Genomic DNA, 26,238 nt, shown 5'->3' with positions numbered 1-26,238 from the left:
AGAAGTCAGAGATGCAGTTCTTTGGTGATTGATAGCCTCCCCTCTACGACTGTGCATATAGAGATAGCTCCCGGCCTCCTTCATGTCTCAACATAGAAAGAACAGAGATTTCAATGGATAAGTGACAGATTATATTGAATCTTTTCCCTCAAAATTATATATCAATGTGCTCAGCTCTTCCTTCTCATTCATAGTTGTAAATTGAGTACACCTCTCAGCCACTAGCCAGTCACATCATAGCTTATTATTTTCATAAATACCAAATATTAATATTTCAAGTATTTTCCGATGTATATGACGACCCCCGACATTTCCAGTTAAAATATAGACTTTGGGATATACTTGCCGTATAAGAAAATAATCATTGATCTCAGTTTGGTGCCATCAGCTGTACTTGCTGATACCACTGTAAAACTGGACTTCTCATGCCCTGTTGTTTTAATTAAAATTGTTTCATGCACTTTGTGCACAGGTTTGGCATCCATGGATGGAAAGAGACACCCACAACATGCTGTATTTTTCATTCTGATGTTCATTCTGCCTGTGTGGCTTCATTGCAGGAGCGACATCTGAGAGGCAGTGAAGGAGAGGCGGGCCAGAGGAAGAAGGAGGCGTGGTTTTCTCGGCAAGCTTGAAACCACGCCTCCTTCACCTGTCTGGCCCGCCCCTCCTTCCCTGCCTCTCAGATCTCGCAATGAAGCGACACAGGAGGGAAGGAGGGGCAGGCCAGACAATTGAAGGAGGTGTGTTTTTCTCGGGACAGCGCTGCTCTCCTTTTGCCATCCCCCAGGCTTTCAGTACGCCTCCAGTAATAGGATACAAGGGCCAGAGGGATGCGCTCTGACAAGACCCAGCGTATAAGACGACTCCCGACTTTAGAGAAAATTTTCAGGGGTTAAAAAGTCGTCTTATACACCAGAAAATACGGTAGTTATTCTAAACTACCATCTGCTCACCCATTATAACTTGGCGTATGGCTGGAATATATTGTTGCACTTACTGATCCATTTCTTTGTTCCGTTCTGCAGCTCTTGGATGTGCAATATATTAGAACATTTCATTAGTACAGAGAGAATGATCTTCTGCATAGTGTGCAAATGATGTCTTTTATTTATAGATTTGCTTAGATAGAACACTGTGTAAATGGCATAAAATATACTATACATATGCTGCACGAAAGTAACTACTTGTTGTATAACGATAAACATAAAGAAATGAAATGTAAGGTTCTGAATGAAAGGACTCTCATTTTCATTAGCATTTTCTTTTTATTTGTAAACAATAGCCTTTGGAATGTCTGAAATAAGTTCCATATCTCAGGCACAAATATATATATATAAGTTTTATGTGTACAAGAAAATAAATATCCCCTCTACTTCTCAGACATTTTAAAATTCTGCTCCAGGATTTTCCTTAGTATTCGCTGAAAAAGAAAAAAGAAGACAATTTGCATAAGAAAGTATTAGCAATCAGAAGACCATTAAAATAATGTAAAAACATGTGATATACCAAAAATATAGTATTTATATAGTAAGTTTTCCTGGGCTCTAAGATAAGATTTGACAAGGTAAGTAAATCAAGCAATTTATAACGTTACTTAAAGGGGTATTCCAGCAATTAACAGTTATCTTCAGGATGGGGGATAATTGTCTTATCGGTGTTGTCTAGCTGCTGAGGCTCATGAGAATTGAAAAAACTTTAAATGTTTTGTGTAGAGTCAAATTGTGGAATACTGTAAAATGCCATTCCAGCTCAGTTCTCCCTTTAAGAGGACCTTTAATGCATCACTATCACTGCTGCTCAAGGAGGAACTCTCCCGACGCTACACTTCTATAGTGTTGTCACACCCAACTATGACGGCTTAGCTGTGAGGCCGACCCCTCTGACAGAGCAGTCATATTGGAAGACAAAACTAATGGCACCAATATTTCGACAACCAGTGCAGATGCTTACAATACTGAAAGTTCACTGAATTCAGTACACTGTCAGCTTTGCAACATTTGCTATCTTAGAGGACATGAAATATCCTGGGTTTTGGGGCCCTGGTAAACAACCCTGAAGTCAGCCAGCTTTTGAAACCACAATGGTATGTCCTACATACCTGTGCTCCCTGAAGCTGCATGGGTGACAGTGCTCGGCGTTGCTCTTGCAGGAGAGTAGCTCTCATGCTTTCCACAGTGCGTGGAGGGAAGATAGCTGATCTCTCCAAATCTTGTTCACTCAGTCTATATGTGTCTTCAAGGCTCTTCTTACCCATAAAGTGCCCTGATGAGAACAAAAGATGCGACAGTCAGTATTGATAGTAGTATAGTGCATTACCCATACCCAGCCCTGAACCAGTGCAAGTGGTTGTCTGGTTTGGAAGACCCATTTTTAAATACTCTACTGGTGAATTTGCATGAATAAAATGAGTTTTTCTTTCCAGCTATTTACCTGACAGTAGATCAGATACAAGGAGCTCATTGTGGACTACCTAATGTATAGGCAACCCATTGGCTTCAATAATAATTGTGTGATGCATAATCTATATTCTCTACAGCAGAATTAAGCACTTGGCACTAAAAAGATTAACCATAGTGGATATTGCCTGTAAATGATGTGAAACACTTAAATCACGGTTCCTTCACTAAACATTTGTGACCTTTCTAATAAATAATAATCCATCAACCTGACATACTTTGAGATTTTCATGGAAAGTATTACAGAAATTAATATTGATCTTCATTAATTGGTATTATATTTATTCATATTAATGTATTAATAATCGTGATATTATTTGCTTCTGCCTTACTTCTGTTTTCGAGATTTTTTAATATTTTCGTTTTCTTGTCATACTTTATATAAAATTAGAAAATTACTGCCCACACTATGATGCGTATCCTTAACCAAGTTCCACAAATCTGAACTTGTGATCTGAGGTAAATACATGGAACATACGGAGATACATGTATCTGTCTTGGCTTACCAATTTATCACGCTAACTACTGACTAAAGTATCCTATGAACCATCTATGTACATGTCATTTATATAGGAATGTGATTGGTTGATTGTAAGAGACATGGCTTTAGTATTTCAATAAATGATTGGTTGTCTGAGTGAAAACCCTGAGACAACGCCAGTGACCACTCCTATGTGTCGGTGTGTTTTTCTCCCTCTGACCAGTGACATAGCCTTTCCTAAAGAGGAACAGATAATTATAACTTGATATAACTCGAATCAATCCTACAAAGTAGTTAGGTCCATTTGGAGCTTATCACATTCTAAATTCTGCAGCAACAGTTTGGTACTTCGAGACAGAAACTCCAATAAAAGTCCTGGGGTATAGTCCAGAATTAGCACTCGGGTCTGTGGGAACAGTGGAAACCATGTCGAGACAATTTGTTGTTATAGTGATCTCCCACTTGTAAGACCACTACTCAGGTATGGTGTTCTGATGATGTTACAGGTTTCAAAGCACACCTTTGCCTGTGAGGTAGGTCTTATGTAGGATTGTTGGTATGTTGTGTTCCTTTGTGCCTGCAGTTTTGCTTTATGTGTGATTATGTGATTACTAAGTTTAGTGAGAGAAATGTGTATAAGGAGAGTGGCTGAGATAAGGAAGCCTTTGCTTTGTCATCTAAAGAAATACAAAACTCTCATCTAAGCCTTAGTATGCCTGATGTGTTCTCTCTGGCTGGGTCTGGGTTTTATTGAGATCAGATTGCAAATAGACTCTTGAAGTAGTGACTGGTAACCATCCCCGCACATGAATCGGGTATGGTACCCCTATGAGACCATCTTTTGACCAATTGAGGCACAGGCAGACAGGAGTAAGTGACTATACATAGGTTGAGTAGAGGTATTTTAAACCTGAATCAGATGTGAAGAGAGGTGGCAGACTGCTTATGTGGTGACTGGAGTGTGATGTGAACTTGGCATGAGACATGCATAAAAGAAAGAATACAGTGATTGGTATTTATGGGGGATTCACGGATGTTGTAGATAAAGAGTAACATTGGTTTGTATACTAAAATGATGCATAAATGTTCACAAAGAGTTACATAAGTTAGAGAACCTTAGAATTCAGGAGTACTCCAAGAACCATCCTCCTAAGTGCCCCAAGTTCACAAGAGGTGACTAAATATGGTATGGGAGATACCTACTTGTGCAGAAGAATTTATAGATAGATAGTTCTAATTGGTTTGCTAGTGCTGGATCGGGGTGCCAGGTGGTCCAGGACCAGAGAAAAGGGTATCCCAAAGCCAGGCGAGAGTAAAGTAGCCAAATCCAGGTGTGAGAGCCTAATTACCCCTCGAGGGACTGATGGGTATTTACCAGTCCAAAGAGGCTGTTCAGGGCTGGTGCCCCTCATTGAGGGCATGGACTGCGGTGGATGTGGTCAGAGAACAATGGGGGAGAAAAAGCAGTGAAAAGTAAAGGCAGAATTTTTAATAAAGAAAATATGCCACAGGAAGGTTGTCTAGATTTGAAACAATGGAGGAGGTTCTAAAAAGAGCAGGACCAGTAAACCGGATTCCAGATAAATCCGGCAAAAAGGAACTGCGCTCTTCTTAATTGGAAAATATAGATTTATTGGCATCAAACACACACAACGCGTTTCGGGCGTATAACCACGCCCTTCCTCAGGTGTAATAGTTTCTTTACCGCTGGGAGAATGGGTTAACCATTACACCTGAGGAAGGGCGTGGTTATACGCCCGAAAACGCGTTGTGTGTGAGTTTGATGCCAATAAATCTATATTTTCCAATTAAGAAGAGCGCAGTTCCTTTTTGCCGGATTTATCTGGAATCCGGTTTACTGGTCCTTTGACTTTACGATTATACACCCATGTGGTGTTAGGAACATGCTGCCCCAATTTGAAGAGAAACCCTTCGGTCATCTCATATTGTGATTTCAGAGTTGTGACTTGGGCTCACAACCCTTTAAGGTGAGCGTCATTCCTCTGTTTAATATTCCAACGTCTATAAGACTACTACACTACGGTCTGCTCGGTGTCCATATTCCCTTTTGTTTTTGAGAACTAAAAAGAGCAGGGTCCTTGGATAAAACAATAGAATTTAAAAGCATGTTCAACAGTGGGCAAAAGTATGTGAAATGATGAAAAAGTAAGAGCATACGAGATGTTGGGAGATGGGAAAACACTTGTTACTAGGGGGCAAGAAGAAAAGCATACAGAAATTATCAAAACATATTTACGTTATTTGAGACGTATCAAGTTCTAAATTCTGCATCAACAAAATGTTTAGTCTGAGAGTTGGGTATGTCATAGTTGTCACGTGATTGCCAATTAAAGTCCTTTTGTTCCCCAGTATCACATGCTCTAGACAACATCCTTCAAGGCATTCTCATACTTTACATAACTTTGTATCATTGCTGTCTTAACTGGCCACAGATCGGAGATAAATGACCACCAGAATCTTTTCAATATGTTTTATATAAAGTAATTGTTAACTGTTCATGGACTTATATGTTTGTAAGGGGATTTAAAGGGGTTGTCCCATCACAAGGATCCTATCTATACTGCTGGTTAATGTGGATGTAAGACTTTTCCTAAATACACTGCTTCAGCAAAACTGCTTTGTTTGTCCACTATCTTACTTTATTCAATTCTTTGTGGCCACAGCCCTGACTTTTCTGCTCATGAGTCAAGTGATGTATCTGCTGCTCTCAGGGGGGAGGGAGGAGGGGCTAAGTGCAGGGAGCGAGCCTGTGTATCTAGCTATTCCTGTGTCTACACCATGGGACCTAGCTTCCTGTTAGCAGATAGGGGAGAGGAGCTGCTTTCATTTCTTCTGTTCTCCCAGTTATAAGGCTAGCTAATTCAATTGTGTTCATTATGACAGAGACAGGCAGTCTCTGTATGTAACACAGAATGGAGTTGCTGCTGCCTGTACTTCATAGTCCAATATGGGTGGGCGGAGCTACACACAAATTTGGGGCGGAGCTAAATGGCAGATTGCATGTGAAACCCCGCCCACCAAATGATGGAAGAAACCAGGAAGAAAGAAGATTTTACAGCAGTAAAGACTGATGAGTATGTGAGGTGGGAATACCCCTTTAAGTTGACAACACCTTGACAATTTTCAGTTGGTTTAAAAAAGTGGTGGATGTAATCCTAATACACAGGGTTCCCATCTGTTAGGTGTGCATGTTCTGAAACAGTGTGAGTAAAGAAGTCGTTATATAAGAGTCTCACTACAAGGCTTTCATACTGCATATGCAAGCGTGGAAAGAGAGCCCATTTTCTTCACTTTATGAGCACCAGCCAACATGGACATGAGCTGGTCTGTAGGCAAAAAATAGATAAGGATTAGGAAATCTGCTGTACAGAATATGAACTTTGACCCTGTTCCATGGTAGTAATAGGTTATATTAATATATTATGTAACTGGTGGGGAAAAACAAAAAATTACATTTCCACTTTATAGATCTAAAAACACTACATTTAAGATGACATTGATTCATGTGTGATCACTAGATTTCTACAAGGAAATGAAAATGAAAGGTCATGTCGTGTATTGGGAAATGAGGAGAGTACATTAGCACATTACCAGATGTTAATGAGAGACATTGACGTGTCTTTGTGCTTGTGAAGCTTTTCCTTATTTCTGTTGTAAATGATGGTAAACAGCACATAGCAGTAAGGCGCATGGGTAAAGATAGTAATACTTTGTTTTTCACCAATATTTGCGTTATTGATGCAGTCTAGCTAATAAATGTGATGTTCTGACTTGCTACCTTCATTGCTGATAGCCGAGGTCCAATCCAGATATGAGTCATGTCTGATTGTAGATACTACAGATTTACAGCCTATCAACCACATCCTTTCTAAGTCTCTAGCAACCAGTGACGTCCTTCCAATGGTAGCAGACCATGCAGCTACTATGGGGTCTCTGGGATGTCACGATACAGTAACAATTTAAAAGGGCATGTTTTATATAAGGGGCATTAGGAGTTGTTATTATTAAAGGGGTTGTCCTGGATTTAATATGATTAGAGATGAGCGAGTAGTATTCGATCGAATAGTACAGTATTCGAAATACTCGTGCTCGATCGAGTACCACTCGCTATTCAAATGGAAAAGTTCGATGCAGAACCAGCATTGATTGGCCGAATGCTATACAGTCGGTGAATCAACACTGGTTCTTCTCCTACCTTTAGAAGTCTTCTCCGTGCAGCTTCCCCGCGGCGTCTTCCGGCTCTGAATTCACTCTGCCAGGCATCGGGCCTGGGCAGAGCTGACTGCGCATGCCCGCGCTACAAGAAAATGGCCGCTTTGACTGTAAGCTCTGCCCAGGCCCTATGCCTGGCAGAGTGAATTCAGAGCCGGAAGATGCCATGGGGACGCTGCACGGAGAAGACTTCTCGGAGGATCCAGCCCAACCCTCACTCGTGGACTTGGTAAGTGTAATTTAATCGAATGTTGCCTACCCCTGAAACGAGTATTTTCCCCCCATAGATATTGCGCTGCTACTCAAAATGAATATCGAATATCGAACATTTTGCTGTTCGCTCATCTCTAAAGTAGATCTATGCAGCCAGTAAGAGAACAGCCGTTTCCATGTAGGTATAAAAAAACCCCTGTGTTTTCCTTTAGTATAATCGAAGCAGAAAGTCTACAGAGGAAAACTCTGTGAAATTTCTGTGAAAAGTGCTGCACAAAAAACCACGATGCGTTTCCACTGCAATTTTTCCTGCAGTGCTTTTTGGCTGCAGTTACAGTCCTATGAAAAAGTTTGGGCACCCCTATTAATCTTAATCATTTTTAGTTCTAAATATTTTGGTGTTTGCAGCAGCCATTTCAGTTTGATATATCTAATAACTGATGGACACAGTAATATTTCAGGATTGAAATGAGGTTTATTGTACTAACAGAAAATGTGCAATATGCATTAAACCAAAATTTGACTGGTGCAAAAGTATGGGCACCTCAACAGAAAAGTGACATTAATATTTAGTCGATCCTCCTTTTGCAAAGATAACAGCCTCTAGTCGCTTCCTGTAGCTTTTAATCAGTTCCTGGATCCTGGATAAAGGTATTTTGGACAAACAATTCAAGTTCAGTTAAGTTAGATGGTCGCCGAGCATGGACAGCCCGCTTCAAATCATCCCACAGATGTTCAATGATATTCAGGTCTGGGGACTGGGATGGCCATTCCAGAACATTGTAATTGTTCCTCTGCATGAATGCCTGAGGATTTGGAGCGGTGTTTTGGATCATTGTCTTGCTGAAATATCCATCCCCGGCGTAACTTCAACTTCGTCACTGATTCTTGAACATTATTCTCAAGAATCTGCTGATACTGAGTGAAATCCATGCGACCCTCAACTTTAACAAGATTCCCGGTGCCGGCATTGGCCACACAGCCCCAAAGCATGATGGAACCTCCACCAAATTTTACAGTGGGTAGCAAGTGTTTTTCTTGGAATGCTGTTTCTTTTTGGACGCCATGCATAACGCCTTTTTTTTTTTTATAACCAAACAACTCAATCTTTGTTTCCAAAATGAAGTTGGCTTGTCCAAATGTGCTTTTGCATACCTCAGGCAACTCTATTTGTGGCGTACGTGCAGAAATGGCTTCTTTCTCATCACTCTCCCATACAGCTTCTATTTGTGCAAAGTGCGCTGTATAGTTGACCGATGCACAGTGACACCATCTGCAGCAAGATGATGCTGCAGCTCTTTGGAGGTGGTCTGTGGATTGTCCTTGACTGTTCTCACCATTCTTCTTCTCTGCCTTTCTGATATTTTTCTTGGCTTGCCACTTCTGGGCTTAACAAGAACTGTCCCTGTGGTCTTCCATTTCCTTACTATGTTCCTCACAGTGGAAACTGACAGGTTAAATCTCTGAGACAACGTTTTGTATCCTTCCCCTGAACAACTATGTTGAACAATCTTTGTTTTCAGATCATTTGAGAGCAGGCTGTCCATGTTCGGCGACCATCAAACTTAACTTGAATTTTTTGTAGAAAGAAATGGTCCAAAATACCTTCATCCAGGATCCAGGAACTGATTAAAAGCTACAGGAAGCGACTAGAGGCTGTTATCTTTGCAAAAGGAGGATGTACTAAATATTAATGTCACTTTTCTGTTGAGGTGCCCATACTTTTGCACCGGTCAAATTTTGGTTTAATGCATATTGCGCATTTTCTGTTAGTACAATAAACCTCATTTCAATCCTGAAATATTACTGTGTCCATCAGTTATTAGATATATCAAACTGAAATGGCTGTTGCAAACACGAAAATATTTAGAACTAAAAATGATTAAGATTAATAGGGGTGCCCAAACTTTTTCATAGGACTGTAGCTATGTGGATCTGATCTCGCTTGTGTAATCAGAAATTGAGCTTTTTCTGGTATTGAGTGACCTGCCAGCACCTCAAATATACAGTAATATATAAAATAGTAGGATAGGCTTGGAACCCAGCAAATAGTTACGGTACTTAGATCAGATATTTTCCCCCCTTCTACCCTGATGGGAAGGGCTGGCTTTCCACCGCTAATTCCTGAGTTGTTAATATATGTCAAATATGGGGTCTAATCTGAATTCTATTGATCTGATTGAACGTTAAAGGGGTTGTCCAGGATAATTGTATTTATATTAGGCTAGGGAAGGTGAAAAACTAAAAAAAAAAGCAGACTCATCTGTTCCTGGTGCTCTGGTGCCTCCCAGCGCAGTCTGGTCCTGCTGCTCCAATGTCTTCTTCTGGTGGAAGTCCTTGATAACTTTGATGTCCCAGGTCCCTTTCCTTAGGCCGCTGATTGGTCTCAGCGGTCATGTATGGTGGGGACTTCCTCCAGAAGAAAACACAGGAGGAGCAGCACTGGGAAACACCGAAGCACGGGAAACAGGTGATTTTTTTTTTTTCTCTCACCTCCCCTGACCTAATTAAAAAAAAAAAAAAAAATCCTGAACAACCCCTTCTAAGTTTAATATGGTAGCTCAGTGTTTAGTGCTGCAGTCTTGTAGCGCTGGAGTCCTTGTTTTGAATCCTGCAAAGGACAATATCTGTATGTTCTCCCGTGTTTGCGTGGATTTCCTTCGGCTTCCTCCCACACTCCAAAGACATACTGATAGGGAATGTAAATTGTGAGTCCTATATGGGACTGTGGCTGTCAATGTTTGTAAAGCGCTGCGGAATATGATGGCGTTATATAAGTAAGCATAATAAATAAATAAGTTACTTTCGGTATAGTTATAATACTGCTACACAAGAGGAAATGTGTTGCCAATAGGCAAAATGAGTCCTTGGAACAGATCGGAAGCCCCCTATAGATGTGAATGCCTTACAGAATGCACTCGGTTGACACTTGGGTGTCACTCTGAGTGTCATTTGACCTCATTCCACTGCAATCTCGGCCCCACATCAGATGCACAGTTGGTCATGTGCGTGAGGTCTTACTGTATTTTGGCAGAAACTACATTTAAGTGAAAAACTACTAATTTTTTAACATTAAAAACTATTTTGTGAACTATAGAATGAACAATTATCCTTTTTGTTACTGCAGAGAAAATAAATACATGAACATTGTTTCATGTTAGAGGTACTTTATTTGCACTGCCATCTGACCATCTGAACTCCATCCAACCATGGCTGAAGAGTGGTCCCAATGGTTTTGCCAGAAGGACATCCCGACAGATGGGTAACACATGCCCTAGGTAAATTATTAAATTCATTCTATCCTGGATTATACAATATACAATAGTTAAGGTGTTACAAAGTAGTTTTTATTTATATATTTTCTTCCAGCATTTGAAATGACCTTTAATGAAATCAACAAAGAGGAAGTAAAGTTACTTACATTTCGCTTGCATTCAGCAGGTAATCTAATAGATTTGGTCTATAATCACATTAATAGCAGCAGAACTCAACAATATATTACAATTATTAAATTAATTTAAAAGTCATTCTAAATATTCTTAGATTTACATTTTACAAATATTCTGCATTTACTTTTATGGTTTTACAAAGACAAATTATGACCCAGACTTGACTCCACCAGAAATCAAGACAATAGGGGGTGGGCAAGTTGTTGTATTCAACATGCCAACCACATAAGGTGTACAGGGTTGCCTCAACTCAACCCCAACTGATGATGTCATGGACAAAAGAAGTCGGGCATGCTGGAATTCAACATGCCCAATCCTTTATTCTCCAGGCAGATAACCTGCCACCAAAAGAGATTGACAGTAAGTTATTCCCTTTTCGTCATTGCAATTACATGCATTCTCAGCAAAGTACGTGCTGAGTAAGATAAGGTTCAGGTAGTTGGATTCTAACTTATGCTTTCAGGGAGATAAGCGGCAGTCTGAGGAGTCTGGCTGTATCTTCTTCCCTCTCCACGTTGGACATGTTGTGATTGCAACAGTTACAACCTTTCTTGGTATGGAGATAAGTAAATAGCAAGCTTCCCACAGAAACTCTTCAGAATATGCAATTGAAACACACAGAGGGGTATGTATAATGAAATAAAGCTGGCCACAGACACAAGATGTATATCTCTAGATCATTGACAGGTTCAGCAAAATTTGGAGAGATCTAATAACAATTTATGTGACCATTACAGGTGATGATTAAAGGTGCCCATAAACTTTCAATACTTATTGGCTGAAGTTTCATCCTTGGCCAAGCGTGCATATGTTGTCAGTAATGCTGGCCGTACACTTTAGATAGCAGTCAGCCAAATGCTTGTTTGTCCAACAATTATCTCATCCAATCCCCCATACACATGCACGATCAATTGAGAAGTTCTTATGCTTATATACTGAATGATAAGATGGGAAGGAACTGCTGCCAGACTTCTCTACCATTACCTTACCTCCCAGAGGACAAAAGGATTGAGCAGTTAAAATATGACTCCAACTTAGGAAGCTTCCATACACATTTAATGGTTGCCCAATGGTTCCAAAATTGTCAGGTTCAGCCAACAATCTTATGTGTTTGGTCAGCTTAAGTTGCTGCCGTATACATCAGGCAACTGTTTATCACCGGGGAGATTAAAGGATCAGACTTCATAGAATTTGAAATGCCAATCCTTCATTCTCTTAAGACCATTTATTGGGGAAAGATGGAAGGCTGCCATGCACGTAAGATATGTCAGCTTGGTCCAGCCAAAACTGGAGGCTTTGGTTGACCTTTCTATTATGTGTATTTGGGTTTTGGAATCCGTTAGCTCAGAAATTACTCAGCTTGTTATTACTCTAGCATGTATCCACCTTGGCAAAAGTGAAGCCCCGTTACTCTAACATGTCTCCACCTTGCCAGCATGCATTATTGTTTTATATAATAAACAGTAGGCACCTATCAATAATGCTGAAGTAAAAGTTTAGCCGGCCATTTATGATGTTGACATACTTCACATTATGAGAGATTTTTAGCCCAAAGATAAATGATGGCAAGTGCAGCTTTGATCTAAACTTTGATGAGACTTGCCATTTTCTGTGACTGTGGCAAAAAACGAACGCAACTGATCATCCTGCGAAGTGCCACAAATTTCTCCCTCAATTATAGCATTGCCAGAAGTGTGTGCCCAGTGTGTGGCTGCCCTCCACTTCTTGCACTTGCTACAACGGAAACCTTCATAATCTTTCTGACACATACGCTTGGATCACCTGCTAACTGTTCTGGTACAATGAGAGGTTCCAAGAAAACACTGTTCTTGTGGTTGTTGTTGCTGCTGCTGCTGGAGCTGTTGCTCGGAAAGAAGTAAGCCATTTTGTCAAGCGGCGTACTTAGAAGCTAGTTCCTCAGTGGATATTAGAGCACAAAGCTCGAACATACTAGGATCTTACAAAGCCATTTCAGCTGATTCACAAAACGGTATAAGCCACAAAAACAATGTTGTATATCATAAATGGCCCAACTTTATTGATACATTAATGTGGGTACATTTTTGCCAAGGTGAACACATGGTAGAGTAACAGGGCTTCACTTTTACCAAGGTGGATACATGCTAGAGTAATACCCATTACCTCTGTGGGGGTGCTGCTAATAGTGTTATGTAAAAGATAACATTTCTAAATCACCCCTGGTTCACAATAGCGTTTGTATTCTCTCTGGAAGGAGTCCGCATGGAGACCCCCTGAATCATTTGTGCGGGCAGTGCGTGGCTAGCACATGGATCCCATTATAGTCTATGGGGTCCGTGTGCTTTTACAGCACAGCGCTTGTTTGGGGTGTCTCCATGTGGACTCCTTCCGGACGGAATACATACACAGATGTGAAGTTAATTGGCCTAAAGCTGTTCATATTACAAATATCTTCAGTCTAATCTAGTAGCTTCTATAATGTTGTAGAGTACTATATGCTCTAGAACATATAATGATCTAGAACATCCCAAACTGTAGCCCACAATCCCTTGTGGGTCATGTAAACACCTTCAGGTGTCAGGAGCCAAGTTGAGAAATTTCTTTTCCATACTGCAGGACCACAAATTGCTGGCAATACTGATTTCTGATATTTTGCAGGCTAAGTAATGTAAGAACAGCAGCAGTATACAGCTGAAAGTTATAATGGAGACAAATATAGCTGACTTTTTTTTCAAATTAGACTAAGTATGGTAGTGGGGATCACAAACAAAAGTCTAGCCCAAAAGAGAGTACCTCTTTCAGAAAGTTTAGGAGCCACTGCTCTTGAGGGTCCCACCACTAGTTTTAGCTTCAAACGTTTAGCATATTAAGTCAAAAGATTTAATAAACCTGACAAATATTAGCAAAGTAATAGAGGTTGCAGTGATGGCAATAAAGGCTAGACCAGTGCACTTTAGTGCTTAGAGAGACCCCTGCCACCCCGCAGCATTTTTTGTTGCAGATTTTGCTGCGGTTTTTTTGAGCCAAAGTCAGTGGTGGATTTAACAGAAGAGAAAAGTATATGGGCTTCTTATATATTTCCAATTCCTTTTGTAGCCACTACTGACTTTGGCTCAAAAAAACGCAGTAAAATCTGCATCAAAACAAAAAATGCGTTTCTGCAATGTGGGGCCTTAGCCTTAAAGAATATCTCCAATTATAACAACTTGTCATAAAGGAATAGTATAGGTGAATATAAGAAACTTTGTAATATATCATAATAAAAAAAGAAAGCTAAGCTCCTCTCCTCCTTATCATCTTATTAGTTTTTGTTTACATTGAATCCATAGTTGCACCCATCTCATTCAGAACTCTATTAAGAGAGGAAGGAGATGAGAAGTCTGATAATTGATTTATTGCCTCATTCTGTGCGCTGGTAGACTGTTATCTTTAGCATAGAAGTATTAAAAGAGCTACCTGAGCCACAAAGTAGCAGAGTATACCAGGTTCAGTAATCTGTCTTTCCAGCAGCCTCATTCTCCCCCTCCCCTATCCATAGACTAATTTGTAAAAAGTAACTCATTTTGATAATTGGATTAGAAAATATATTTCTTAAGATAAGATATATTACAAAGTTTCTTATATTTACATGTTCTATTAATTTATGAAAACTTGTTTTATAATTGGAAGCACGCTTTATAAATGTTTTCTACATTCCAAACTATATGCATGAAGCTTCTTCTAATTCATTTAACAATCTGGCCTGTAACCTAAGTAGATCAAGAGAATTGATTGACATATGTAATACAATTGTATTCAACAAGTACTGGGATAATTCTAAATGATATTTTTTAGCTCAAGTGTCTGCCATAATTCATTTATCGGTGCTAAAGGGTGGATTGACACATTTATAATGTTCTGCATGAAATTCAATTTCAGTATAATGCATGGTGCTGTGAGCGTTAATAACAAATTACTTGAACAAATTATTGTTATTTCTGATTCATGTTATTTTTAATCATGTTACAATTTTATTATTTATCATTTTAGTATTGGTTCGGTCTGGGTGCAAATGAGGATCTAAGGGTGAAAATTGGATATTATCTTACATGGGTAGGAGAAGTAGACAATTTTAGCTTCTATTCTTCACTTTTTGTTAGAGTAATGGGACAGATTTACTAATCCTGTCCAAAACATAGACTGGATAGTTTTAAAATGTGCCAAGTGTATTTACGTGAAGGCTCCTGGATGATAGATCTGGTGCAATGTTTCACCACCTACTTGGCTTACTTTACTCCACAATTTTGCCACAGTTCTGGTGCACATTTTAACATCTTGAAGTGTAACTCCCATTTTTTTCTGGGGGTTGTGGTGAACATGTTTGTAATATACTTTGTCAACCTTTACAACTTCCTTTCTATAGAAAACAGGCTGTAAAGTTTCTATTAGCAATGATCTAACCAGGCTTTGCAAGACTGTTGTACACCCATACTCAATGAAGTATATAGAACTGCACCATTTATCAAACGGAAGATGGTCACTTCAAATAGGTGTATCTCTGGGTGTATACCTCCTAGAAAAATGGTTCTACCTTCTCAGTTTTTATATGCTGACAAAATTGAAGTTTCAGCTACAATAAAACATGAGATATCGCTGATAAGGTCATAGTCACGTTTATGACTAATTGACCAATAATCTCGGGTAACTGTCGTCATCCTAATTAATAAGGCTGAGGGCCGGCGGTCAAGAAATCATACCACTCTATGTATTGGTATTCATTATTTTCCCTGCTAAAATGTATGCTGATGCACTTTTTATTGAGAACACAGAGTTAACCTCTTCCCGACATCCGCCGTAATAGTACGGCGCTGCCGGGAAGGACTTCCCACAAACCGCCGTAGTACTATGGTGGCTACATGGTGCGCACACAGAAACTGTTTGCGCACCATGCCCTGCGGGTATCACCCGTAACATACGGCTGACAATGCCCTGTAACACCCGCGGTCGGAACCGGGTCCGATCGCGGGTGTTAACCCCTAAGATGCCGGTGGTTAAACATGACCGCCGGCATCTCAGGGGTTTCGGTACATAATTGTACCGATCGGCGCCCCCCGTGAAGGTTTCGAGGGGTGCCGGTGTTGGTAGTGGACAGCCCGGGGTCTGATCAGTGACCCCGGGTCTGCCCCATGCCGTCCCCTCCATGTATCTGGTTGATCCTGCCACAATGGAAACTGTCAGCCCCGTGCTTGCGCACGGGGCTGAGAGCTTCCTGTACTCTGCAATACACGTGTAACACGTGTATTGCAGCTACATCTACCGAAGCAGTGATCAGCTTCAGTGGGGACAGAAAAAAAAAAAGTTATAAAAAAGTTTAAATAAGTTTAAAATAAATTAGAAATAAATAAAGACCCAAAATCCCATTTTCCCATATAAAATGTTTTATTATGTAAAATTAAAAAAAAATAGAAAAAAACCATTACATATTTGGTATCACCGCGTCCGTAATAACCTGAACAATAAAATTAAAACATTATTTAACCCGAATGGTGAACATCATAAAAGAAAACCTCACAAAATAATGATTATTCACCACCTTTTCCTTACAAAATGTTCAATAAAAAGTAATCAAATGGTCAGATGAAAACCAAAATGGTACCAATAAAAAGCAGAGGTCATCCCGCAAAATATAAGCCCTCAACCAGCTCTGTCTACCGAAAAATAAAAATGTTATGCCTTTCAGAAGATGGCGATGCAAAAATAATTGATTTTTTCCCCTAAATTGAATTTTATTCTGCACAAATAGCAACGCATTAAACAATCATATAAATGAGGTATCGCCGTAACCGTACCGACCCGCAGAATAAAGGTAACATGTTACTTATGCTGTATGTTGCACGGGGAAAAAAATAAATGCTAAAAAGCAATGCCAGAATTGATGTTTCCTTTTACATCCCACCCAGAAAGAGTTAATAAAATGTAGTCAATAAGTTACAGGCACCCCAAAATGGTGGCATTGAGAAGCACATCTAATACCGCAAACACCAAGCCCTCATATGGCCACATTACCAGAAAATAAAAATAAAAATCTAGTTTGTACAATGTGAAGACAAAAACCCCAAAAGTCGCCAAATCATTAGGACACAAGTGGCTGCAACTAGAAGGAAATGTATAAGCTGTGCGAGCGTTTTCAAGGGACCCCCCATATTTAGAGCTTATGAGAGATAATACACCAGCGCTAACCCCCCAGAATGCCCCTCTTCCCCGTCCGTGTCATAGGAGCAAGTGGGAAAATAGAATGGGATTTGGTGTGCCCAATTTACTCCGCACAGCTTACACATTCACTTCGGGGTTGCTATTGCTCACTACATCACTTGATAAATTCTTTGAGGGGTGCGGTTTTCAAAATGGGGTCACTTTCTAGAGGTTTTCACTGTTTTGACACCTCAAGGGCTTTGTAAATGCGACATGGTTCCTGAAACTGATCACAGCCAGATCTGCCCTCTAAAAGCTCCCTGGCGCGCCTTTCCTTCTGCGTCTCGTTGAGCGTCCATATATTAGTTTACACCCACAAGTGGGGTAATATGGTAGTCGGGAGAAGTTGCCTAACAAATTGTGGGATGCGTTTTCTCCTTTAACCCCTTGTGAATGTGCAAATTCTAGGGCTAAACGAAAATATTAGTAAAATAAAATCAAATTTGAAAATTTCACCTCCATTTTGTATTAATTCTTATTAAGCACTTATAGGGTTGAAATACTTGGTATATGTTGTTTTGGCCTATTTAAGGAGTGCAGTTTTGAAAATGGGGTGATTTATGGGGGGTTTTAATACAAGGGTCTTTCAAAACCCCTTCATAACTGGATTAGCCCCTTTAAAAAATGGGTTTTGGAAACTTCTTGAAAATTTTCAATATTGTTGTTTCACTTGTAAACCTTATAATGTCCGTAAAAAATAAAAGGGCGACTAAAGTTTGATGCCGACATAAAGCAGAGATCTGGGACATGAGATTTATGATATAATTTTGGCGGTCTGACATATTTTTCAAAATTTCCACCAAATTTCCTATTTTTTCATAATTAAACACAAAACATATCAACCAAAATTTTCCACTAACATGAAGTACAATGTGTTACAAAAAAAAAAATCACTTTGGTAAGTTTAAGCATTCCAAAGTTATTGCCACATAAAGTGACACATGTCAGTTTTGAAAAATCGAGCTTGGTCAGGAAGTCAAAAAGTGCCATCAGTGGGAAGAGGTTAAATAGTATCAGAGAAAGGAAGTGATATAACAATAACGTAAGTTTTCATATTCATTCCTGATTGGTATGGTACAGCTCAATCAAACAGAAAGTGTAAGCAGTGCCATATATAGCCAGCTGGTCCCGATCCTGCGTGTTGACCTTGGGGCGTGTCTTGTGGCAGCAAGCCAAGCATTTGTTTTTCTTGCACCCATCTTGGATACAGGCGCCATCTTATCATATAATATTATAGCAGTTTCAAGCATAAGCAACTATATCTAGCATTGAGCTTTAAAGGATAACCATGTTTTTTCATACTTTACATAATTATAAACTTCACATCACTAGTTAAAAACACAGTCGGGAATGTGATTTTTTTTAAAGCAGTTACAGCATATTAAGTTCAAATATAATACTTTCATGTGATAGCAGAATTATTTTTCTACCATTTTTCAAGGGATACCAGAATTATTATTCACAGCACAAATGTGTATGGACTTTCAGCTCAGTCTGAGGATTACTAGGGAGAATGATACAGACTGTTTTGTATTAGAAAGGAAGTTAGGTTAATAAAGTATATCACAAAATTCGTCACCAAACAGCCCTGACACAATAGCAAAAAAAAAAAACATTGAAAAATGGGAGTTACAGTTTAAAGAAGTTGTCCAATAAACACTATTAGCCATTGTTACAATGACTAACCCATATTGTTAACAGCTGTGGTGAACAGAGGGAAAATGAGATGCAGGAATATCGTTCTATATCTTCTGTATATGTGCAACTAAAGTAGCTTTATCCTATTTCCAAGAGGAACAAGTTTTCCTAATCCCTCACCCAACAATTTGTAAACCCAATAAATGAGATGATAGTGAGAGGTGGATTAGATACATAATAATGCAAAGGAAGTATGCTGCCCCAAACTGAGCCTCCATGGGAGCAAAAAATCCAAAATCTTTCTAGTTAAAGGGGCTCTATCAGCAAAATTATGCTAATATAGCCCCACATATGCGCGAATAGCCTTTAAAACCCCAGTTATATTAAACCCCAGTCCCGTTTTTAAATAAAAGCATTAAAACATATATGCAAATCTTACCGAACATGCACCATGGGCGGGGATGCACGATGTGACGTCAGCTTCGGGCACACCTGCCTCTTCTGTCTTCTTGTAGTAACGCCCTCTGGTTCCGTGTCTTCCGGCTTCTTTCTGCAAATCCCGCGCCTGCATAGTAGCGCTTCCCTCCGGAGAGCTACTGCGCAGGCTCACTCGCCATTTTACTTAATGGCAGTTCGTGAGTGAGCCTGCACAGTAGCGCTCCGGAGGGAAGCGCTACTACGCAGTCGCGGGATTTTAAGAGAAGAAGCCGGAAGAAGACACGGAACCAGAGGGCGTTACTACAAGAAGACAGAAGAGGCAGGCGTGCCCGAAGCTGACGTCACATCGTGCATCCCCGCCCATGGTGCATGTTCGGCAAGATTTGCATATATGTTTTAATGCTTTTATTTAAAAACGGGACTGGTGTTTAATATAACATTTACGGTGCCTGAATAGCCTTTTTAAAGGCTATTCACGCAAATGTGGGGCTCTATTAGCATAATTTTGCTGATAGAGCCCCTTTAAAAAACCCAATAGGATGCTCATCCCATCATAATGTCTCCTATGTCTGAAAGAGGTAATAGGCTGCCCCAGTAGAATGATATTGTGCACTATGTGAAGTTGACTTTTTTTCTACAGCCTCTGCATGTTGGCTGCACATTATCCAGTCATAGGACCTCACATTCACGGCTTAGAATAAGTGGATGTAATTCATGAATATAACGCCTGTGTTTAGACTAAGTGACAAGCAAACACCCCTTTCTTGAAGAAAGGCTGCACAGGAAAATAAAATAAGAGATGTCATTTAATCTAATGCTCCCACAATTATATATATTGTGATATGACAATGAAAAAGCAGTGACATATACTCTTTAAAGCAAATCTCCACCTATAGTATGTTTTGGACGCATTCTACATGGCGGTGCAGAATTTCCGATGATGATTACTTCGCAGAATACAGACTGCCATTTCCACTGTAGTCTTGTCATGGACGGAACCCAGACTATGCTAAAACATGCAGTAATTCACATGCCTTAAATAAACTTTATATCTTTTCTCTCTTTTGACTTCAGGGTCATTTTTAAGCTTCTATTAAGTTTCTGACAGTCAATACATATGGTAAGATTTTGCATCTTATTTATTAAATGGTCACTAACTTTTCAGACATATGAGCATTTGATCCTGGACCAACATGTAGTGAACTTTAATTAACAATGTGCCTGCTTTCTGCCTGAAAAACCTCTCTTAAATTCTGACACTAGGTGTCTCCCTTCTAGCTACAGTCCACTTATTTGATTCCAAGGAAATCCCTCCAAAGACACATTCCATCCTGCGTATCTCAGTCAGACGGTTCCAAACGGTTTGTCTATACAGATGCTCTCACACCCTGATGATGTTTCCTCTTCCTTCCCACAGGTCATGTACTAACTTATTCTTAGGGTACTCACATAGCAGTATTACCATCTCTCTTTACTAACAGAAAAAGCTTTAAGGCGATCTGTTACTGTTTTAGTTGTTATACTTGTTGTTTTATAGCTATTGTAATAACTATATTTTGAAAAATCCAATAAAATATTTGCCTAAAAAAAAATGTTCTGCAGAAAAACTCTTGCCATTCGCACAGTATAGCAGTGGTGCCTGGACTTGCAGCACTGCTCATATTCACTTGTATAGAAGCAGGGCTGCTGCTGGCTGTATACTTAGTATATGGTTCCCAGCAGCTGCATCAGCTGATTGGTTTGGGGTTCGGTTGTTGGACCGCTACCGATTGGATCCTGTAAATAGGTCATCACTCTCAAAAATCTTCAGGTACTTGGCAACCACTTAATAAATAATATTATGCAACATCTTACCTTTGTATTGAGGACCAGAAACTATATACTGTGCAAGCTTCACAATGCCCTTGACATCAGGAGGAGAAAGACAAGATATGAACTACTTCATCAAAGTCATGTGAAGATTCAGTGATAAAAGTCACAATGTTTCTTTTATTAATGTGCCCTGTTTTGCAATGTAAACACTATGTGATACAAGTAAAGGCTCGTTCACATCTGCGCTCAGGAGTCCGTTTTGCAGGTCTCCATTTCCTGCACAAAAGAGAGCAGGAGACGGAAACCTGCAGGACTCTTTCAAGCCCATTCATTAGAATGGTGTCCGGCTGTTTGTTTTTTTTAAACGGACACAGCGTTGGATATGCAGTACTCTGTGTCCGGTTTAAAAAAAACGGTTTCGCCGCAGAGCGCATAAAACGCTCACCGACGCTCACGGCCAGACTCGGCATGACAGGTTTCCGTCTTCTGCATGCAGAAGACGGAAACCTGAGAACGGACTGCCGTACGCTATTGTGAACCCAGCGTAAAGCAAGTTCTAAAAGTAAAGAATTGCTCCTGATTTGAACAGCAGTCTCGTATCTTTCCATCTTGAGATTATAGTTACTATTATTATGCCCTTTTTTTCCAACGAACAAAAATCAAAGAAAAAAAAAAGTTGAAACATTTCAGAATTGCTCACAAACCCAGCTCATCATGCTAGACATGCAGTTAAAACTAGATTAAAGGCAATCTGTCATCAGGCTCGGGGCCCATAAATGCTGCTGGGGTTTAGGACATCAAACACATAACCCCAGTCTTGTCTATTGCAGCTTTCGGCAAAACTTGAAAGTTTTACTCTGCCAGAGATGAAGTGAGAAGTATTCTCCTTGGCGTCAACTTTGCACTGTGCAGAAAATAAGACCTGGCAGAGAAGAGTAATTACTTATCACCAGCAGAATGACAATTCATTTCTGAATAATGCTGCCCCAACAGATGGAACTGGGGGTCACCAAACTTGGGGCCATTAACCTGAGTATAATAGGACATGCTGCTGGTGACATGTTCCATTTAAGTTGTCAGTGTCTTGGTTTTCAAAATAAAAAATTCATATGTTTATCCCATATTTGCTTGGTTCATATTTTATTATATGCATGTCCAGCCAACCCATTGCAACATAAAGGATGTTTCAAAATCCAACAAATCAGATGAATAATCTTGTTCACTGTTGAAAATTTAACACACACATCAAAAAAAAAAAAAAAAAAAATCAGCAAGGTCTAAAATTGTTTCCACCAATGAAACAACAGCTTCAACACCCTAGACATAATGATCACCTATGGACTTAATGAATGGCAATCAATCAATTACCATGTACTCCAATATCATACTTAATGATAATTCTTTATAGTCAGATCGTTATTAGACAAGAGTCACCTAAAGTTGTAAGAACATTTCGAGTGTAAGGTAGCATCGGGCTATGAGGACATCATGCTATACCTTTATATCTTCTTAAAGATAGACATATGAGTCTCGATTAACCCAGGCATTTATTCATGAGTTTTACAGAGAATGAAACCTTTATATAGGAGAGCATCAGTTCTTTATGTACATATCTAATGTGCTCTATATATATATGTACGCAGAGTCAAGTATATATTTAAACACTTTTTGGTTTTCCCTCAAACCACTTATCATTTCCGGAATAGTTTTACTAAATATCATTTGTCATTACTGCATTATCACCCTATGAGACCTGCCACTGATGCTTTTTAGAAGATGATTGACCTTTCACCCTACCAATTACCCTGCTATTCGGATCCATGAACGTAACTAATCTGTTGATTTTATGGCTGTATCTGCCTTATTAATAGATTTTGTAATATATTTTATTAACATGTTTGGGCTCCTTTCTGTGAAATCCTGCATCTTTCTATTCTTTCCCTGGCTTCTGTATGCAGAGCTGTTCCTGCCTCTCACTGAGTAACTGTGTATGGAGCACAGGGCTGAGTAACATGTAGAGAAAATGAGGATAAGGAAAGGTCATTTCAGTTATAAAACGTAGAAATTTCTTTCAGATGACACTAAGGTTGCAGTACTATCTGTATTATTTCCAGAAATATCACTGGTTGAAAATATAGTCAGGATTAGAATATTTCTATGCAGCTGTATAATATATATGATATCAATATCCCAATCTCTCTCTAGAAATAATATAAATAGCTCTGCAACCTTCATGTCATCTGAAAGAAGTTTGTACACTTTCTAACACAAGCATTGTTTACTTCATATACCATTATAATCGTGTACTTCATACAGTTACTCAGTGACAGGCAGGAACAGCTCTCAATACAGAAGTAAGAGAAAGAATAGATACAGGATTCACAGAAAGGTGGCAAAATTTGTTCATAAAATATATTAATGACACAAATACTGTCAGAGAATCAAAAGTTGTCCAAAAGTTTAGCTACACTTTAATGCTACATAATCCTGCCCAAATTCTAAGTTATAACCCATCCCCTTGCCTGCACAAGAGAGACTCTTTCAATGCACGATACATGTCACTGTCTGGATAACTTATTTAGCTTAAAGGACATTAAAAATGCCATTATTGTCAGATGAATTTGAATGTCTCATCTTTGCTGCCAAGACTGTTCATTTTCCCCTAGCACTATTTATAAAAGATGACAGTAAGACCCCGATGCCCATGCACTTTCCTTCTGGATGCCACTAGCCCTATAACCTAATAAACATGTAGTGTTATCAGCTTTGTGTGTGGAAATCGTAAAAGTTCTACTTACCAATTGCCCACTGGTTGCCTCCTCTTCGAAGTACATTGACTTTGCCTAATTTGCCAGTTTCTTCAGTGAAGTCCATGCAGACAGTGAGTGAGACAAAGGAGAAGAGAAGTAGGTGAGCAAGGAACCCAATAGGCAGGATTCTAGTGAGAGGAACTGCAGACATGTCTGTGCGTTGTGTTCTCTGGAGATGTGTGAGTGTAAAGGATGTGTGTACTGATTTCTCTTCTCTGCCCTCACTTTATATAGTAGGTGCTCTGGGAGGGGGGCAGCAGGCTTGTGATGAATAACACACGTGTTTGCACTGTGTGCAAGACTTAACCCTCTATTGTCCACCTTATACAGTTTATAGTGCGCAGGTGTATGTGAATACGTAATATGCATGAAAGACCTAGGATATCGTGCTACAGGGGCAGCTGGTGAACTCCAGAGGATGCATCAAAACATAGACTGTAACCCCTACAATACCAGCTGAGCTGCAAAATAATGTATGCATAACATCGTATGTTAAATGTAGAATTTTCATTATTATTCATGAAATCTATACACTGAATTAGACAACATGTTAGCATTTCCAAATATTTCCTATAATTGCAATGTATGATACTTGATGAAATGATAATTAAAAAGGAATCACTGCTATATAGTGTTTAAATGGAGGACATTTAAGGGACTTCTTTTGATGTATCGCTTTGTAATGGCTGCTATTCATAAGAAGTTAGTCGTCCTGGCACTGTAGAATCCTAAAGCCCAGACTGTTCCAAACAGCCTTGAGCACCAGGTTCTGATCAGAGACCAAACACTTGTGCCAACCACACAGTGCCAACCAGCACCTTAACACACAGACTGACAGCCCCATTGTACGAGGATGAAAACAGACACCCCAACAGACGTGGCCACTTCCTGGGCGATACAAACAGATCATTTGTATACAGATTGAAAGATAATTTTCATGGCAGCACAATTTTTCACGTAAAGTTACATTAAAGAAGCACTCTAGTTTGTTTTTTTTTATCCCTGCACACATCACCTACCACTCTTCAGACTTCTGTTGTGTATGCTGCACTTATATCCCTGTAATCTAGTTGTTCCTTAGCTCTTGATCAGACACCATCTTGGTTTTCATATTTCTTTCTCTTTGTTCTTCTATCAATCCCATGGTACATCAGTACAGTATCACATGGTTAGCTAAAGACTGTACCATATCTACCTGCTGGGGCTAGTACAAGTATCCTTCTCTCTATATTCTCCTAAATAACCTAAGAGACTATAAGTTTATAGGGAGTCTGAGCTGTGAGAACTATCCTCAGACAGTTCCTGCATCACTACTCTGTTTGAAGCACATTCCTATGTTCTCCGGCCCCAGGAGCTGTAGGAGTGATGTGATGACAACACTAACATTGCGCCTGCAGCTCCCTGAACAGTCCGGAACAAGAGACTTCACAGAGAGGCAGGGGGAGTGAGGAGAGGTGAGAATCAGTGTTTTATTATGTTAAACTGGAGGTAGATGAAGGGGGGACATTAAACTGGAGGCAGATGAAGGAGGACATTAAACTAGAGGCAGATGAAGGAGGTATTACACTAGGGGATGCTGAAGTGGAACATTAAAATTGGGGGGCAGATGGAGGGTGATATTCAACTGGGGGCAGCTGGAGGGGACCATTAAACAGTGGGGTTCGCTGCATGGGACATTAAACTGGGAGAAATTTGGAAGGGGACTTTAAACTGGGGGCAACTGATGGAGGGAATTAAACTGTGGGGGTAGCTAGAGGGGAACGTCTGCCTCTAGTTGCCCCTAATTTAATGTCACTGTCCAGCAACCCCCCAGTTTAATGTCCCCATCCAACTACCCCCACGGTTTAATGTCCACCTCCATCTTCTCCAGTTTAATGTCCCCCTCTAGTTTCTTCATACTGTGGGGTAATTGGAGGGGAATATAATCATGTGGGGGCATATAATATTAGGGTGATTGTAGGAGGATTATACTCGGGGTACATAGAAAAATGGATGAGAATGGGTGTAGTCAATATAGAAGTGGGTGGAGCTAAATTTGCACCACACATTTTGTCCCTCATTTTATCTTTTGAAAGTTGGGATATATGCATAGGTGCAGAATCATATATTGATAGAATAGCTACAGAGGTGTTGGGCTGCCCACAAGCACCAGTGGATCCTCTGATGGGCCCTGGTGCTAGCAAAGTCATTGTTCAGCAGAGGATGCGCACATTTTTGGGTACAATAGTGTATTTTCTATGGGTTATTGGATGGTAGGCTCCAGAATCATTTTTTTTCTGGTGGGCCTAATGAACCTCAGGCTGACACTGTATATAATTAGAGATGAGCGAACACTAAAATGTTCGAGGTTCGAAATTCGATTCGAACAGCCGCTCACTGTTCGAGTGTTCGAATGGGTTTCGAACCCCATTATAGTCTATGGGGAACATAAACTCGTTAAGGGGGAAACCCAAATTCGTGTCTGGAGGGTCACCAAGTCCACTATGACACCCCAG

At 39.9% G+C, this 26,238-nt stretch overlaps 1 protein-coding gene across 1 annotated transcript; it reads right to left on the bottom strand.

Moving 5' to 3' along the window:
- Window positions 1-1,248: 1,248 nt before the first annotated feature.
- On the bottom strand, window positions 1,249-23,957 carry NMB (neuromedin B). Its single transcript, XM_075273869.1, has 3 exons — window positions 23,732-23,957; window positions 2,102-2,265; window positions 1,249-1,423 (listed from the first exon to the last, which is right to left on the bottom strand). The coding sequence occupies exons 1-3, from the start codon at window positions 23,892-23,894 to the stop codon at window positions 1,373-1,375; spliced, it is 378 nt and encodes a 125-aa protein (XP_075129970.1). The 5' UTR covers window positions 23,895-23,957; the 3' UTR covers window positions 1,249-1,372.
- Between the last annotated feature and the right edge of the window lie 2,281 nt (window positions 23,958-26,238).

Source organism: Leptodactylus fuscus, chromosome 5 (genome assembly GCF_031893055.1).
Source record: "Leptodactylus fuscus isolate aLepFus1 chromosome 5, aLepFus1.hap2, whole genome shotgun sequence".
Lineage (NCBI taxonomy): Eukaryota > Metazoa > Chordata > Amphibia > Anura > Leptodactylidae > Leptodactylus > Leptodactylus fuscus.
Note: the sequence above shows the minus strand (reverse complement) of the source record. Positions and strands in the feature narration are given on the sequence as shown.

Bases quoted from the DNA above. Each gene is read 5' to 3' on its own strand.
- NMB (XM_075273869.1), bottom strand. From the start codon at position 23,894: ATGTCTGCAGTTCCTCTCACTAGAATCCTGCCTATTGGGTTCCTTGCT. The intron at 2,266-23,731 runs GTAAGTAGAACT...TGTTCTCATCAG, and splicing joins AGGCAACCAGTGGGCAATTG to GGCACTTTATGGGTAAGAAG. The intron at 1,424-2,101 runs GTATGTAGGACA...TTTCTTTTTCAG, and splicing joins TGCAGCTTCAGGGAGCACAG to CGAATACTAAGGAAAATCCT.